Source organism: Carcharhinus amblyrhynchos, chromosome 13 (genome assembly GCF_965287045.1).
Source record: "Carcharhinus amblyrhynchos chromosome 13, sCarAmb.v2.hapA, whole genome shotgun sequence".
Lineage (NCBI taxonomy): Eukaryota > Metazoa > Chordata > Chondrichthyes > Carcharhiniformes > Carcharhinidae > Carcharhinus > Carcharhinus amblyrhynchos.
In genome coordinates, this window is record NC_137336.1 from 70,540,378 (window position 1) to 70,557,614 (window position 17,237).

At 43.2% G+C, this 17,237-nt stretch overlaps 1 protein-coding gene across 2 annotated transcripts in view; it reads left to right on the plus strand.

Moving 5' to 3' along the window:
* ssbp1 (single-stranded DNA binding protein 1) overlaps positions 1-17,237 on the plus strand; it is a 53,825-nt gene that overhangs the window by 26,508 nt on the left and 10,080 nt on the right. For both annotated transcript variants that reach the window (XM_080201807.1, XM_080201808.1), the window contains exons 5-6: positions 4,821-4,908; positions 14,641-14,729. In XM_080201807.1, coding sequence (XP_080057933.1) covers positions 4,821-4,908; positions 14,641-14,729 — 177 coding nt within the window. The remainder of the gene's footprint in view (positions 1-4,820; positions 4,909-14,640; positions 14,730-17,237) is intronic.

Below are 17,237 nucleotides of genomic sequence, written 5' to 3' on the forward strand. Positions count from 1 at the left end.
TAACATCCTCTTCTGAGGTCACCTGAGGGCTGCGGTTTATGATTGGCTTGGAGCTCTGTCTGTGCCTGCTGGTATCTGTGAGAGGGAAAAGATAAATTTAGTTCATAAGCAGGCAAAATACAGTATTGCATGTCACTCACTGTAATTATTAGGATATCAATTCATGATGGGCTCAGAACAAAGAACAACACAGCACAGGAAACAGGCCCTTCGGCCCTATAAGCCTGCGCCGCCCATTTTAACAGAGTGCCCCATTCCAATCCTTCTTCTACCTACGACTTTTGTCATCCATACTGGCTTGCTGAGAGAGACTGATCTCACCTTGTCCATAGGAACGATCTTTGTCTTCATCCCTCGGCCTGTCAGCAACCTCCTCAAAGTGGGAAAGCTCATGATTATCTGCTGTCCTTCCACATGCCTAGGATATCACCCCTCCATTGTGGTCAAGATCGGCCTAGATGAAGATAAATGGAACGTGATGAGGAGAGCTTAAGAAACTGCTGTGTGTGCTGAGCGTATAAAAATCATAGAAACCCTACAGTGCAGAAGGAGGCCATTCGGCCCATTGAGTCTGCACCGACAACAATTCCACCCAGACTCTAGCCCCATAACGCCACATATTTACCCTGCTAATCCCTTCAACCTACCCATCCTTGGATACTAAGGGAAAGTTTAGCATGTCCAATAAACCTAACCTGCACATTTTTGGACTCCCCAGTAAGGGCTGAGGATTGAGTTTGTGCAGCATGATAGAGGAGATTTTGGTGATGTTAAGGTGTCAATGACACATTGAGTGCTAATGTGTTCCCCACTGATACTGTGTAAGCTAAGCAGTGTAAACCTTTAAGCATATGGTGCTATTGTTACGAAGGACAGGTTGATCATCTCTCTGAGAACTCGCACTCAAAGAGAAGTACCTCCCTTCGTAATCTGTTAAAATGTGTTTGAGAAATAGTATGATCTGCTCTTCAGCAACGTTTAGTGATTAAATTAAAATAACTACCTGAGACTCTTTCTGTAAAATCAACAATAACACTTTATTTATCCAACTAATAGTACAGGTTAACTAAACTATTAACAAACTGAATAAAATACTTTCCTTATGGAAAGCTATTAAAGCAATTTCACTTCCCACTTAATAACAAAAAAAATAGAAATTTTAGTTACACTCAAAATACAACCAGGTATTATATTCCAGAATCACTTTCTTCTTTATTATCTTCTGTTGATACTTTTACAATTGAGATGAGGCTTCCTTTTAAGAAATAAATGTGGCTGTTATGCTGTTAGTGAGCAATTACTTTCTGTGTATGTCTCTCAAGCTATGAACTGTGGCAGTTGCTGGCAGGCGGTCTTCTGGCTGTTCTCTGGAGCTGGGAGCTGGTTTTATGCCCCTGATGACATACCAGAAATCTCCACAATAGGATTAGTTTACATCAAATCCAAATCTGATAGCGTGCTGCTATTCAAATGTCTATTTCAAATTGGTTGGCTAAAATTCAAAAACAACCTGTCGTCTTGGAAATATTATTCCCTCGCTGAGCAATACAGTGTTTCACTGTATGCTGTCTGTGTACTGTATGCCTGTATCTCTTTTAACACTCTAAGCAAGAAAAAAAAACTTTTTTAAACAGACCATGCAATGGTTTCTACTCTGAGCATTTTTACAATGTTTTATAATTTTACAAACACTAATTTCACAACACTGTTATGAGAATGAGATTGGCATGAGCTGAAGATTAATTTACGCTGGCAGATTGGATGAGATCATTCATCCTCTTGCTACATTGGATGGCATTTCTCAGGCAGGCGCCCAATAAGCTGACATCCCTTGCAGCCACCTCCCAGACTGCAAGGTGAGGCTGATGGACTTCCTGGAGCCATCCCTCAAGTAGAGGACATTCCAGAGCTGGCAGCATCCGTGAATGAAAGGAGATCATTGCTGAACCTGTCGTCGGTGACTGCATTCATTTTACCCAGAATTATTATTCCAAATTCCACAGTTATGATTGATATCTGAGTATGTACAGTGACCGTGATTTTCCAGGGTTATTAGCATAGTTCACTTACGATGATGAAATTTTCTTTAGCTTCTAGCAATTTCTGAAAGAAAACTAAAGGGCAGATTTCAAACACCTGGAGACTGGGAGAAAAAGAGCAGGTTTTCTAGATTGGAAGTGCATGCAGACTCGAGAATCACCAACTTTTTGAGATTGCATTTGCGATTTGTGAGGAAAACATCGTCCTTTCTTTAGGATTCATTTATTTCCCCATATCACTGCCCCTGACAGACCTATTGTTCCATTCACTCTCTCCCACCACAACCATTCCTCCTTCTTTTCCTTTGAATATTCATTCTCCATTCTGCACTAAGATTGCTTTTTCCATCCGAGGATGGCACTGAGAGGCCTGGATCAGTTTACTGTAACTAAATGGACGAACAAAGGACAAAGGAATTTGTGGAATGTCTAAGAGATGGTTTGTTTTGGAACAGCTTGTGACAGAACCTATTAGGGAACAGACAGTTCTGGATTTGGTGATGTGTAATGAGGCAGACTTGATTAGGGAACTTAGGTGAAAGAATATTTAGGGAGCAGTGACCACAATATGAGAGAATTTCCCCTGCAGTTTGAGAGGAAGAAGCTGCAATCAGATATAGTGGCATCACAATTAAATAAAAGTAATTACAAAGACTTGAGGGAGGAGCTGGCCAGAATTGATTGGAAAGGGAGCCTAACAAGGAAGACAGTAGAAGAGCAATGGCAGGAGTTTTTGCGGGTTATTTGGGAGGCAGAACAGAAATTCATCCTGAGGAGAAAGAAACGTGCTAAGGGGAGGATGAGGCACCCATGACTGACGAGGGAAGTCAAGGACAGCAAAAAAGCAAAAGATAAAGCAGTCAAAGTGGCAAGGATTACTGGGAAGCCAGAGGATTGGACAGCCTTTAAAAGCAAGCAACGAACAACTAAAAAAGCAATAAGGGGGGGAGAAGATGAAATATGACTGTAAGCTAGCTAGTAATATAAAAGAAGATAGGAAGAGATTTTTTTTTCAATATATAAAAAGTAAGAACAAAAATAGCCATTGGACCACTGGAAAATTAGGCTGGAGAAATAATAATAGGAAACTAAGCAATGGCAGAGAAACTGAATAATTACTTTGCTTTAGTCTTCAGAGTGGAAGACACCAGTGGGATGCCAGAGCTCCAGGAGAGTCATGGGGCACAAATGAGTGTATTGGCCATCACTGAGGAGAAAGTTCTGGGGAAATTGAAAGGTCTAAAGGTGGATAAATCACCTGGACCAGATGGACTACACCCTAGAGTTCTAAAAGAGATAGCTGAGGAAATTGTAGAGGCATTGGTCGTGATCTTTCAGGGATCACTGGAAGCAGAGGGTATACCAGAGGACTGGAAAGTAGCTAATTTAACACCGCTGTTTAAGAAGGGAGGGAGGCAGCAGACAGGAATTATAGGCCGGTTAGCCTGACTTCAGTCATTGGCAAGATTTTAGAGTCCATTATTAAAGATGAGATCGCAGAATACTTGGAAGTGCATGATAAAGTAGGACTGAGTCAGCACTGCTTTGTCAAGGGGAGGTCATTGTCTGATAAATCTGTTAGAGTTCTTTGAGGAGATAATAAGGAAGTTAGATAAAGGAGAATCAATGGACGTGATTTATTTAGACATCCAGAAGGCCTTTGACAAGGTGCCGCATAGTTAAATAAGTTAAGTGCCCCTGGTGTTAAGGGTAAGATCCTGGCATGGATAGAGGATTGGCTAACTGGCAGAAGGCAGAGAGTGAGGATAAAGGGGCCTTTTTCAGGAAGGTAGCTGGTGACTAGTGGTGTGCCTTAAGGGTCAATATTGGGACCACAACTTTTCACAATATACATTAACGATTTGGAGGAAAGGACTGAAGGCACTGTTGCTAAGTTTGCAGATGATACAAAAGTATGTAGAGGGACAGGTAGTAATGGGGAAGCAGGGAGGCTGCAGAAGGACGTGGGAGAGTGGGCAAAGAAGTGGCAGATGGAGTACAATGTGGAAAAGTGTGAGGTAATGCACTTTGGAAGGACGAATGGATTCTGAATTCAGAATCTAAATGGGAAAATGCTTAGGAAATCAGAAACACAAAGGGATTTGAGAGTCATTGTTCAAGATTCTTTGAAGGCTAATGTGCAGGTTCATTTGGCAGTTAGGAAGGCAAATGTAATGTTAGCATTCATGTCGAGAGGATTAGAATACAAGAGCAAGAATGTACGTCTGAGGCTGTATAAGGCTCTGGTCAGACCCCGTTTGGAATATTGTGAGCAGTTTTGGGCCCCATATGTAGGGATCTTATTGAAACTTACAGGATACTGCGAGGCCTGGATAGAGTGGACGTGGAGACGATGTTTCCACTCGTAGGAAAAACTAGAACCAGAAGGCACAACCTCAGGCTACAGGGATGAACCTTTAAAAAGAGATGAGGAGGAATTTCTTCAGCCAGATCAATCTGTGGAACTCTTTGCTGCAGAAGGCTGTGGAGGCCAGGTCATTGAATGTCTTTAAGACAGAGATAGATTCTTGATTAATAAGGGGATCAGGGATTATGGGAAAAGACAGGAGAATGAGGATAAGAAAAATATCAGCCATGATTGAATGGCAGAGCAGACTCAAAGGGCCGAGTGGCCTAATTCTGCTCCTATGTCTTAAGATCTTATAAGCCTTTCAAAGAGCTCGTGCATGATAAGATAATTGACACAATTCTATGAATCATATCACCTTGACACTTCATCAGTAAGAATGTTTTGTTAAAGCTGTTGCTAAATTATTGCAGGTGACATCAGCCAGAAGACAACGTGGCATCGAATTTCCATATTCCGACCTGGTTTGAGGGATTTGGCATATCAGTATGTGAAGAAGGGGTAGGTGGAGTAGTAGTATATCCACAGGGCACTTTGTGCCATGTCTGTCCTGAGCTGAAGTTATTTCAGATGTTGGGAAAGGTTCACTCTGTCTCCATGTGACTATCATGCAATGAATCAACACAATCAGGGAATTATTTCAGCACAGAAAGAAGCCATTTTATCTGCCATGTCTGTGCTGCCTCTTTGAATGAGCAATTCACCTAGTGCCATCCCACCTCATTCACCCTGTAATGCTGCACATTCTTCCTTCTTACATAATAAACTAGTTCCCTCTTGAATGTCTCCATTGAACCAACTGCTACTATATTCAAAATTCAAAGCACTCATTGTGTGAAACCTTTCTGGTGTCTCCATTGCTCCTATCACTAATTATCTTCAATCTTTACTCTCTGATTCTTGATCCTTCCACCAATAGGAACAGTTTCTCCCTATCTACTCTGTCACAGAATACTACTGTGCAGAAGAGACCCTTCACCCATCGAGTTTGCACGGATGCATGAAATGTCCGGTCTGACTATCTAATCCCACTTGGCCCGTGGTCTTGAATGTTATGGCATGCCAAGTACTCATCCAGGTACTTTTTAAAGGATGTGAAGCATCCCACCTCCATCACTCTTCCAGGCACCCGTGTCTTAAATATATTTAGCGAGGCAGCCTCCACCACTTCAACGGGCAGAGAATTCCAGAGATTCACCACCCTTTGAGTGAAGAAGTTCCTCCTCAATTCCATTCTAAACTGCCCCCCCCCCCCCACCTTATCTTGAGGCTGTGCCCTCTCGTCCTACTGTCCTTCCTGAGCGGGAAGAGTCTCTCCACCTCTATCCTATCCATCCCATTCATCATCTTGTATGTCTCAGTGAGATCTCCCCTCATTCTTCTAAACTCTAACGAGTACAAGCCTAGTTTATTCAGCCTCTCCTCATAGTTCAACCCCCTCAACTCTGGTATCAGCCTAGTAAACCTCCTCTGCACTCCCTCCAAGGCCAAAATATCCTTGCGTAAGTGTGGCGACCAAAACTGCACACAGTACTCCAGCTGCGGCCTCACCAGTGCCCTGTACAGTTGCAGCAAGACCTCCCTACTTTTATATTCAATCCCCCTCGCTATGAAGGCCAACATCCCATTTGCCTTCCTGACCACCTGCTGCACCTGCAGGCTGGGTTTTTGTGACTCATGCACAAGGACCCCGAGGTCCCTCTGCACCGTAGCATGCTGCAGTTTTTCGCCACGTAAGTAATAGTCCTTCCTACCATTATTCCTACCAAAGTGGACAACTTCACACTTGCCAACATTAAATCCCATTTGCCAGTGTCACATTTCCATGTGACAATCATCACGCTAACCCATCCATTTTACCTGCAAACCTGCTGACATTAAAATAGAAGCCACCCAGCCTGACCTTACCCCCTTGAAACTTAATACAACTGCCCTCCCTCTTACTTGGTTGTTTTACTGTATGATTCTGTGTCCTTATTCTGCTAATAGTCGGTGTCCCCTCTCCCTGTCAAATTAGTTTCAACTCCTCCCAACAGCACTCGCAAAACATCCTGCAAAGATGTTAATCCCATTCACATGTAGACTGTCCTGCCTGTACAGGTCCCATCTTATCCAGAAATGGTCGCAGTGATCCAGGAATCTAAAATCCTCCCTCCTGCACCAACTCTTAAGCCACACATTCATTGGCACTATTCTCCTATTTTTGTGCTCGCTAGCACATGGCACTGGGAGTAATCCAGAGAATACAACCTGAGAGATCCTGCTTTTTAGTCTATTGCCTGACTCCCTGAATTCTTGATGCAAGATCTCATCCCTCTCTCTATCTATGTTATTGATACCAACATGTACCATGACCTCTGTTTTATTAGCCTCTTCCTTCAGAATGCCCTGCAGCCGTGCAGTGACATCCTGGACCCTAGCACCAGAGAGGCAATATGCCATCCTGGAGTCATGTTGACATTGATGATACTGTGCCTTTAAGAAATATAGTTGTATCGTGTTTCTTGCAAGATGCAGTGTTTTGTTGCAAGGAGGCGATTTGCATGGAAGAAACATGAAGCTCCACGCTGCGACTCCAGGATAACTCATTTTAGTTAATGGTGTGTTTGTTGAAACAGAGTTAATGTATTTGTGTTTACTTAGGTTTCATAAAATCATAGAATCCCTATAGTGCAAAAAGAAGCCATTTGGCCCATCAAGCCTCCACCAACCACAATCCCATCCAGACCCTATCCCTGTAATCCCACACATTCATCCTGCTAATCCCCCGACACTAGTTTGACCAATCAATCTAAGCTTTACATCTTTGGACTGTGGGAGGAAACCAGAACACCTGGAGGAAACCCATGCGGACATGGTGAGAATGCACAAACTCCACACTGACAGTGACCCAAAGCTGGAATTGAACCTGGATCCCTAGCACTGTGAGGTGCCAGTGCTAACCAATGTGCCACCCCCACCATAAAACCCCATTTCCCTTAGGGTTTCAGAGTAGAGTTTTGATTTGGTTGATTGACCGAGACAGTCATGTGCTAATGGGGGGAGCTTCTGTTTTATTTTCTAACAGCCAGATCCCGCCTAGTTCTGAAAGAAGCAATGTCTCTCTTTCTCCAGAAGTGCTCTGAGAACTCTAGGACTGACAACTTGAATAGAAGCATGTAAGCCTGTGTTTGGTAACTGATTTTGAAGAGGGTTTGCAAGTCTGCAAGAAGAATATTGCTTGAATTGGAACTCATAGGGAAAGCCCAGCAGTTAAGAATCGTCACTTGTCATGTTCAAGTATTGTTCAATTGGTAAATATTAAGCTAATTCATTTGTTATAGTTAAACTGTGTTAAAGTTTGCTTTGATAAAATAAAGCATGGGTTGATTAGGGATAGTCAGCATGGCTTTGGAGGGAATTCATGCTCAGCAGATTTGATAGAATTTTTTGAATAAGTGATCGAGTGTAGGGATGGGGGAAGTGAAGTTGGTGTTGTTTACATGGATATTGGCAAAGCTTTTGACAAGGTCCCACATGGAAGACTGATTTGAGAAAGTTGAAGCACGTGGAATTCAGAGAAACTTGGGATCTCCTGCCCTCACTCTTAATCTATTCCCCCTCGTGATTGATCCCTCAACCAAGGGGAACAGCTACTTCTTATTCCCCTGCCCATACACCTCAATCATACCTCCCCTTCCCCCATTCATCTCTGTTCTAAAGCCTATCCAGCCTCTCTTTATAACTCAAATCTCCATTCCAAGCAACATCCTGGTAATTCTTCTCTATATTCTTCCTATAGTGAGGTGACCAGAACTGCACACAGTATACCAGCCTAACCAATGTTCTGCACAGCTCCAACGTAACCTCCTTACTCTTGTACTCTATGCCACAACTGATAAAAGCAAGTGCCCAATATGCATTCTTGATTAACCCTATTCAGCTGCTCCACCGACTTTAGGCATCTGTAAATAAGTACCCCAAGATCCATCTGTTCCTCTGTGCTTCTTGGTGTCTTGCCATTCATTAAATATTCTTCCAAAGTGCATCATCTCACATTTATCAGGATTAAATATCATCTGCCACTGTTTTGCCCATCTGATCAACCCATCTATAATTTCCCATAACCTGAAGAGTTGGACAGGGTAAATGGGGAGAAACTGTTCCTTTCAGTGGGAACAGTTTCACTGGAAAGACAGAGACTGAAGGGAGACCTAATAAAGGTCTACAAGATTATGAGATGTATAGACAAGGTGGATAGTCAGAAGCTTTTTCCAAGGGTGGAAGTGTCAGTTACAAGGGGCACAGGTTCAAAGTGAAAGGGGGGAAGTTTGAGGGAGATGTGTGGAAGAAATGTTTTACACAGAGGGTAGTGGGTGCCTGGAACACGGTACAAGAGGAGTTGATGGAAGCAGGCACATTTGAAACATTTAGGAGGCATCTGAATGAATACATGAATAGAGGGATATGGACCGAATAAGGGCAGGTTTTTTTTTAGTTTAGTTATCGCAGCTTGAGACATGGGCTGGGAGGGTCAAAGGCCATGTTCCTGTGTTGTACTTTGCTTTGTTCTCTCAAGAGCATCAAGAACCAGAGGACACAGTCAAAATAATAAAAAAAAGGAGTAGAAGTAATGTGAGGAAAAATTATTTCACCCAGAGGATGGTTTGAGTCTGGAATGAACTTCCCAAGAGGATTGTGGAGGCAAATTCAATCTAGGTATTCAAAAGGAAATTGGATTGCTATCTGAAAAAAAAAGAATGTACAAGATTACAGGGATAAGGCAGGAGAGTGGGACTTTCAATGAGCCAGTGCATACTCGATGGGCTGAATGGCCTCCTGCTGCTCTGTGAAGATTCTGAGATTCAATACTTCACTTGAGGGTGGATCAGTGTTTTCTACAAAGTTAACAAAGCTTCCCAAAAGGAACGCTCCCACTTTCCCCAGTATTGGTGCCGGTGCTCCATGAATATTAACTCATTACTCCCACACCAATCTTTGAGCTATGCATTCAACTGTAATTTTATTTACCCTGTGCCAATTTACTTCTGCCTGTGGTAGTAATCTAGAGATTATTGTCTTTGTGGTTCTGCTTTTTAATTTAGCCCTGAGCTACTTATACATGACACGAGGAAGCTCAGGAACAGAGAAGTCCTGGATGCTCATCCATAGATTGCTGAAGATGGCAGGACATATTAAAGGATAGTTAAGTTGACATATGGAACTCTTGTCTTATTAGTCATGGCATAGAGTTCAAGGAGATTATATTGAACGTGTAGAAAACTTAGGTTAGGCCAGAGCTGGAGTATAGTGTGCAGTTCTGGTCACCTCAGTATAGGAAGGATGTGATTTCACTGGAGGGGGCACAAAGGAGTTTCACCAGGATGCTGCCTGGGAAACGGAGCATTTGATATATGAAGAGAGACTGGATAGGCTCAGGTTGTTTGTCATTAGAGCAGAGAAGGCTGAAGAGTACCTGATTGAGGTATATAAGATTATGAGGGGTTGGATCCGAAGCAGCTGTTCCCCTTCATTGAACAAGGGGGCATAATTTTAAAGTGAAGGGAAGGAAAGACGTTTAGATGGGGATTCAAGGAAACAGTTTTTTCATAAGAACTAAGAGCAGGAGTAGACCATCTGACCCCTCAAGCCTGCTCCGCCATTCAATAAGATCATGGCTGATCTTAACGTGGATTTGCCTGCCTGCTCACCATAACCCTTAATTCCTTTACTGTTCAAAAACAATACAGGTAGGACTAAGAAAGAAGTTTTACTAAAAGCATGTAGAATCAGAGTCATACATTACAGAAAAAGCCCTTTGGCCCATCAAGTCTGCACCAACAAAATTACACAAAATTTACACTCATCCTATTTCCAATACTTGACCCATAGCCTTGAATGTCATGAAATTTCAAGTGCTCATTCATGTACTTTTTTAAGTTTGGGATATTTCTCACCTCTATTTCCCTCTCAGGCAGAGCATTCCAGCCTCCCTCTGGATGAAGAGCAAAATGGACTATTATTTATAACAGCATAATGGATTATCATTTAAATGGTGAAAAAAATTGCAGCATGCTGCTGTGCAGAAGGACCTGGGTGTCCTTGTGCAGGAATCTCAACAAATTGGTTTGCAAGTGCAGCAGGTAATTTAAAAGGCAAATGGAATTTTGTCCTTCATTGCTAGAGGGATGGAGTTTAAAAGCAACGAGATTATGTTGATTTTGTTCTTTGTTCTTGTACCTACCATGGCAATTTTCTCCTTTCCCAACCAACCCCAGTTCCTCTCCAGCCCTGATGAGATGTTCTTAAGCCTGGCACTTAGCAGTGAGTTTCAGAGTGGAGCTATGATGATCTTAGAACAAAGAACAAAGGGGCGACATAGTGGCACAATGGTTGGCACTCCTGCCTCACAGCGCCAGGGACCCAGGTTCCATTCTCAGCTTTGGTCACTGTCTGTGTGGCATTTGCACATTCTCCTCATGTCTGCGTGGGTTTCCTCCGGGTGCTCTGGTTTCTTCCCACACTCCAAAGATTTGCGGGATAGGTTGATTGGCCATGCTAAATTGTCCGTTAGCATCAGGGCACTAGGAGAGTAAAATATGTGGGCTTACGGGGATAGGACCTAGGTGGGATTGTTTTTGGTACAGGCTCAATGGGCCAAATGGCCTTCTTCTGCACTGTTGATTCTACGAAAAGTACAGCAAAAGAACAGGCCCTCCGGCCTTCCATGCCTGTGCCGATCATGATGCCCTAACTAAAATACAAAAAAACCCATCTGCCCTTATCCCTCTGTTCCTTCCTTATTCATTTACCCATCCAGATGTCTCTTAAATATTGCAAATGTGCCTGCTCACACCACCTCTTCTGGCAGCATTTTCCAGGCACCCACCACTGACTGAATAATCTCACCCACACATCTCCCTTAAACTTTCCCCTTCTCACCTTGAACCTGTGCCGCCTTGTAATTAACATTTCCACCCTGGGGAAAAAGCCTCTGACTATCTACCCTGTCTATTGCCTCACAACTTTGTTGACCTCTATTAGGTCTCCCTTCAGCCTATGTCTTTGCAGTTTAAACAATCCTAGTTTATTCAATCTCTCCTCATAGTCAATATGCTCGAGACCAAGCAACATCTTGGTGAACCTTCTTTGCACTCTCTCCAAAGCTTCCACGCCCTTTTGGTGGTGTGGCAATCAGAACTGTACGTAATGATCCAAATGTGGCTTAACCAAAGTTTTATATAGCTGCAACATGATTTCCCAACTCTTATACTCGATACCCTGGCCAATGAAGGCAATCATGCCATATGCCTTCGTAATCACCTCAGCAACCTGTGTTATCACTTATAGGGACCTGTGGATCTGCGCGCCGAGATCCCTCAGTATGTTAATGTTCCTAAGCGTTATGGTGTTTACAGTATAAATCACACCTAAACTTGATCCTTTAAAATGCATCAGCTTGCATTTGTCCAGATTAAACTCCATCTGCCATTTCTGTGGTAAGTCTCCAATGTATCTATTCTGTTGTATCCTCTGACAGTCCCCAGCACTATCAGCAACCCTGCCAATCTTCGTGTCATCTGCAAAATTACTGATCAGAGCACCCACATTTTCCTCCAGATCATTTATATTTTCCTCCATATCATTAAAAGAACAAAGAAAATTACAGCACATCAACAGGCCATTTGGCCCTCCCAGTTAGCAACAACCAAGCTGCCCTAACAAACTGAAACATCTTATCCTTCCGGGGAACATATCCCTCTATTTCCTTCCTGTTCATGTATTTGTCAAGACGCCCCTTAAAAGTCACTATCTGCTTCCACCATCTCCCTCAGCAGAGTTCCAGGCACCAACCACCTTCTGTGTAAAATCTTGCCTTGTACATCTCCTTTAAACCTTCCCTCTTCACCTCAAACCTATGCCCCCTAGTATTTGATTCTTCCACCCTGAAAAAAGAGTTTCTGACTACCTAGTCTGTCCGTGCTCCTCATAATCTTGTAGACTTCTATCAGGTTGTCCTCAACCTCCGTCATTCAGTGAGAACAAACCAAGTTTCTCCAACCAATCCTCATAGCTAATGCCCTCCACACCAAGCAACGTCCTGGTAAATCTTTTTTGTACCCTCTGCAAAGCTTCCACATCTTTCTGGTAATGTGGTGACCAGAATTGAACACTATATTCCAAGTGCAGCCTAACTAAGATTCTATAAAGCTGCAACATGATTTGCCAATTTTTAAACTCAATGACCCGGCCAATGAAGGCAAGCATGTCATTTGCCTTCTTGACTACCTTCTCTGCCTGCGTTGCCACTTTCGGTGGCCTGATCCCTCTGCCTATCAATACTCATTAGGGTTCTGCCATTTACTATACATTTCCCATCTATTAGACTTTCCTAAATATATTACCGTACGTTTGTCCAGATTAAACTCCATCTGCCATCTCTCTGCCTAAGTCTCCAACTGACCTATATCCTGCTGTATCCTCTGATGGTTCTCATTGCTATTCGTAATTCCACCAACTTTTGTGTCATCCGCAAAATTACTAATCAAACTAGTTACATTTTCCTCCAAATCATTTATTTATATTACGAACAGCAACAGTCCCAGCACTGATCCCTGAGGAACGCCACTTGTCACAGCCTTCTATTCGGAAATGCATCCTTCCACTGCTACCCTCTGTCTTCTTTGACTGAGCCAGTTCTGTATCCATCTTGCCAGCTCATCTCGGACCTTCTGAACCAGTCTGCCATGAGGGACTTTTTATCAAAGACAACGTCTACTGCCTTACCCTCATCAATCATCTTTGTCACTCCCTCGAATAACTCGATCAAGTTAGTGAGACAGGGCCTCCTCTTCATAAAACCATGTTGCCTCTTGCTAATACATGCACTTATTTCAAAGAGGGAGTAAATCCTGTCTCTAAGAATCCTCTCCAATAATTTCCCTACCTTGATGAAAGGCCTGTAATTACCTGGATTATCCTTGCTACCCTTCTTAAACAAAAGAATAACATTGGCTATTCTCCAATCTTCTGGGGCCTACCCTGTAGCCAGTGAGGATGCAAAGATTTCTCTCAAGACCCAAGCATTTTCGTCCCTTGTCTCTCTCAGTATTCTGGGGTATATTCCATCAGGCGCTGGGGACTTGTCTACCTTAATATTTCTCAAGAACCCCAATACCACCACTTTTTTGATCTCAACGTGACTCAAAATATCGAACACCCTTCCCCGGACTCATTATCCACCAAGTCCTTCTCTTTGGTAAATACTGATGAAAAATACTCATTTAATTTCTTGCCCATTTCCTCCGGCTCCATGCAGAGATTCCCTCCCCTGTCCTTGAGTGGGCCAACCCTGTCCCTGGCTACCCTCTTGCTCCTTATATATGTATAAAAAGCCTTGGGATTTTCTTTAATCCTGCTGGCCAATGACTTTTCTTGACTCCTTTTAGCCACCCTTACTCCTTGCTTAAGTTTCTTTTTACTTCCTTAGTATTCCACACTTGTTTCATGTGTTCCCAGCCTCCTAGCCTTGACAAATATTTCCTTTTTACTTTTTGACTAGGCTGACAATTTCTCTCATTATCCAAGACTCCCAAAACTTGCCATACTTATCCTTCATCTTCACAGGAATGTGCCGATCTTGAATTCCTGTCAACTTATACTTAAAAGCCTCCCACATGCCAGATGTTCCCTCAAACATCTGCCCCAAATCGATATTCTTCAGTTCCTGCCTAATATTGTTGTAATTAGCCTTCCCCCAACCTTGACTTGAGGATTACATTTATCTTTATCCATCAGTACCTTTAAAGCTTACTGAATTATGGTCACTGTTCCTGAACTGCTCCTCTACTGAAACGTCGACCACCTGGCCAGACTCATTCCCCAATACCAGGTCCGGTACAGCCCATTCCTTCGTTGAACTATCTACATACTGTTTCAAGAAGCCCTCCAGGATGCTGCTTACCATCTGCCCCATCCACGCCCCTAGCACTAAGTGAGTCCCAGTCAATATAGGGGAAGTTAAAATCTCCTACCACAACAACTCTGTTACTTTTCCATCTTGTCAAAATCTGCCTACATATCTGTTCCGCTATCTCCCTCTGGCTGTTGGGAGGCCTATAGTTAAACCCCCATTTATATGGAGTGACTGCTGTGGATTTTCTGAAGATTTTCTCTAATTTTGGGAAGCATCTCAGAGTGTGTAAAATTTATGCTGCCTCTTCTGGAATTATTTCTCACTTCTTCACCAAGCAGAGCCAGAATTTATGTGGAGGGAAAGTTAGATTACGGTGAATATGTGGACAAGAGCAACGTTCGAAGACAGGCAACTACCGTGGTGGCAGGTGAGTTCCTCCCAGTTTCCTGACTGAAATCAGTCAAATAAAGTGAAAGAGAACTGAGTGGGGATCGGGGAAGGTCAGTTAGTGACCAAGATGAAATCTGCTTAACATTGAGACACTAAATTATAGGATCTTATAGCAAAGTAGGAAATCATTCTTTGGAAGTGCTGTCTCATCATTCTCCTTTCCTGCTTTTCTGCATAGATACATAGCAACTAGGAGCAAGAGTGACCATTTGGCCATTTTGAGCCTGTTCCGACATTCAATACGATCATGTTTGATCCTCTAGCTCATTTTGACATGCCTGCAAATCTTCATCCTGAACAGCCGTTTCTCTTTGAATGTTGTTATTGAATCTGCTTCCACCATCATTCTCCATCCCATCCCCAGGTAGGGTTAATGGGCCAAATGATGACCTTCCATGCTGTACTGACTCTAACATTTGAGGCAGTGAATTCCAAATCATACCAATTAGCTGAAAATAACTGAATCACAGAATGATTGCACCACAGAAGGAGGCCATTCAGCCCCTCATGTCTGTACTGGCTCTCCAACAATTTATCTAGCAGCAGTGCCGTACCGTTTCCCAGAAGCCCTGAACATTTTTCCTTTTTACATAATTCCCTCCTCAATGTTTCCATTGAATCTGTCTCCGCCACGCTCTCAGACAGTGCATTCCAGATCCTAACTACTCGCTGTGTGAAAAGGTTCTTCCAATGCTGCTTTGCCCAATTATTTTAAATCTGTGTCACACTTCTTAATAATCCTTCCAACAATGGGAATAGTTTCTACCTCTCTACTCTGTTGGGAACTCTCATGTTCCAAATTCACCTTGCCAGCTCTCTTCTGATCCCGCGCGACTTCACTTTTTGTACCCATCTACCATGAGGTACCTTGTTAAAGGCTTTACTGAAATCCACATATGCAACATCCACTGCATTTCCCTCATCTATCATTTTCGTCACTTCCTCGAAAAACTTGATCAAGTTAGTGAGGCACGACCTCCCCTTCGTAAAACCATGCTGTCTAACACTAATAAGTCAATTTGTCTCCAAATGTGAGTAAATCCTGTCCATAAGAATCTTTTCCAATAATTTCCCTACCACTGACGTAAGGCTCACCGGCCTATAATTTCCTGCTGCCCTTCTTAAACAATGGAACTATATTGGCTATCCTCCAGTCCTCTGGAAGTTCACCTGTAGCCAATGAGGATACAAAGATTTCTGTCAAGACCCCAGCAATTTCCACCCTTGCCCCCCTCAGTATGCTGGGGTAGATCGCATCAGACCCTGGGACCTTATCCACTTTAATGCTTCTTAAAATGCTCAATTTCACTTCCTTTTTGACAGCGACATGACCCAGAATATCTACACACCCTACCCTAGGCTCCTCATCCATCAAGTCCCTCTCTTTGGTGAATATTGAGGCAAAGTATTAATTTCATATCTCGCTCTATTACTCTGATTCCATGTATAGATTCTCTCCATTATCCATGAGTGGACTAACCCTTTCCCTGGCTACCTTCTTGCTCTTTACACACATATAAAATGCCTTCAAATTTTAGAACATAGAACAGTACAGCTGTTTGGCCCTTGATGTTGTGCCGAGCTAAGTCCAAACCCAAGATCAAGCTAACTGACTCCCTATCATTCTGGTGTGCTCCATGCGCCTATCCAATAACCGCGGGCAGTGCATTCCACCTCCCAACCACTCTCTGAGTGAAGAATCTACCTCAGACATCCCTCCTATATCTCCCACCATGAACCTTATAGTTTTGCCCCCTAGTAACAGCTACATCTGCCTGAGGAAATAGTCTCTGCATGTCCACTCTATCTATCCCCCTCATCAAGTTATAAACCTCTGTTAAGTCGCCTCTCATCCTCCTCCGCTCTAAAGAGAAAAGCTCCAGCTCCCTCAACCTTTCCTTATAAGACCTACCCTCCAAACAGGCAATATCCTGGTAAATCTCCTTTGCACTTTCTCCAATGCTTCCACTTCCTTCTTATAGTGAGGTGATCAGAACTGCACACAATATTCCAAATGTAGTCTCACCAAGATCCTGTATAGTTGCAGCATAACCCCACGGCTCTTAAACTCAAACCCCCTGTTAATAAACGCTAACACACTATATAAGCCTTCTTCACGGCTCTATTCACTTGAGTGGCAACCTTCAGGGATCTGTGGCTATGAACCCCAAGGCCTCTCTGTTCCTCCGCATTCCTCAGAACCCTGTAATCCACATTCAAATTTGTCCTACCAAAGTGAATCACTTTGCACTTATCAGAGTTAAACTCCATCTGCCATTTTTCGGCTCAGCTCTGCATCCTATCAATGTCTCTTTGCAGCCTACGAGAGCCCTCCACCTCATCCACTACTCTACCAATCTTGGTGTCGTCAGCAAATTTACTAACCCACCCTTCAGCCCCCTCTTCCAAGTCATTGATAAAAATCACGAATAGCAGAGGACCCAGCACTGATCCCTGTGGTACACCACTGGTAACTGGCCTCCAG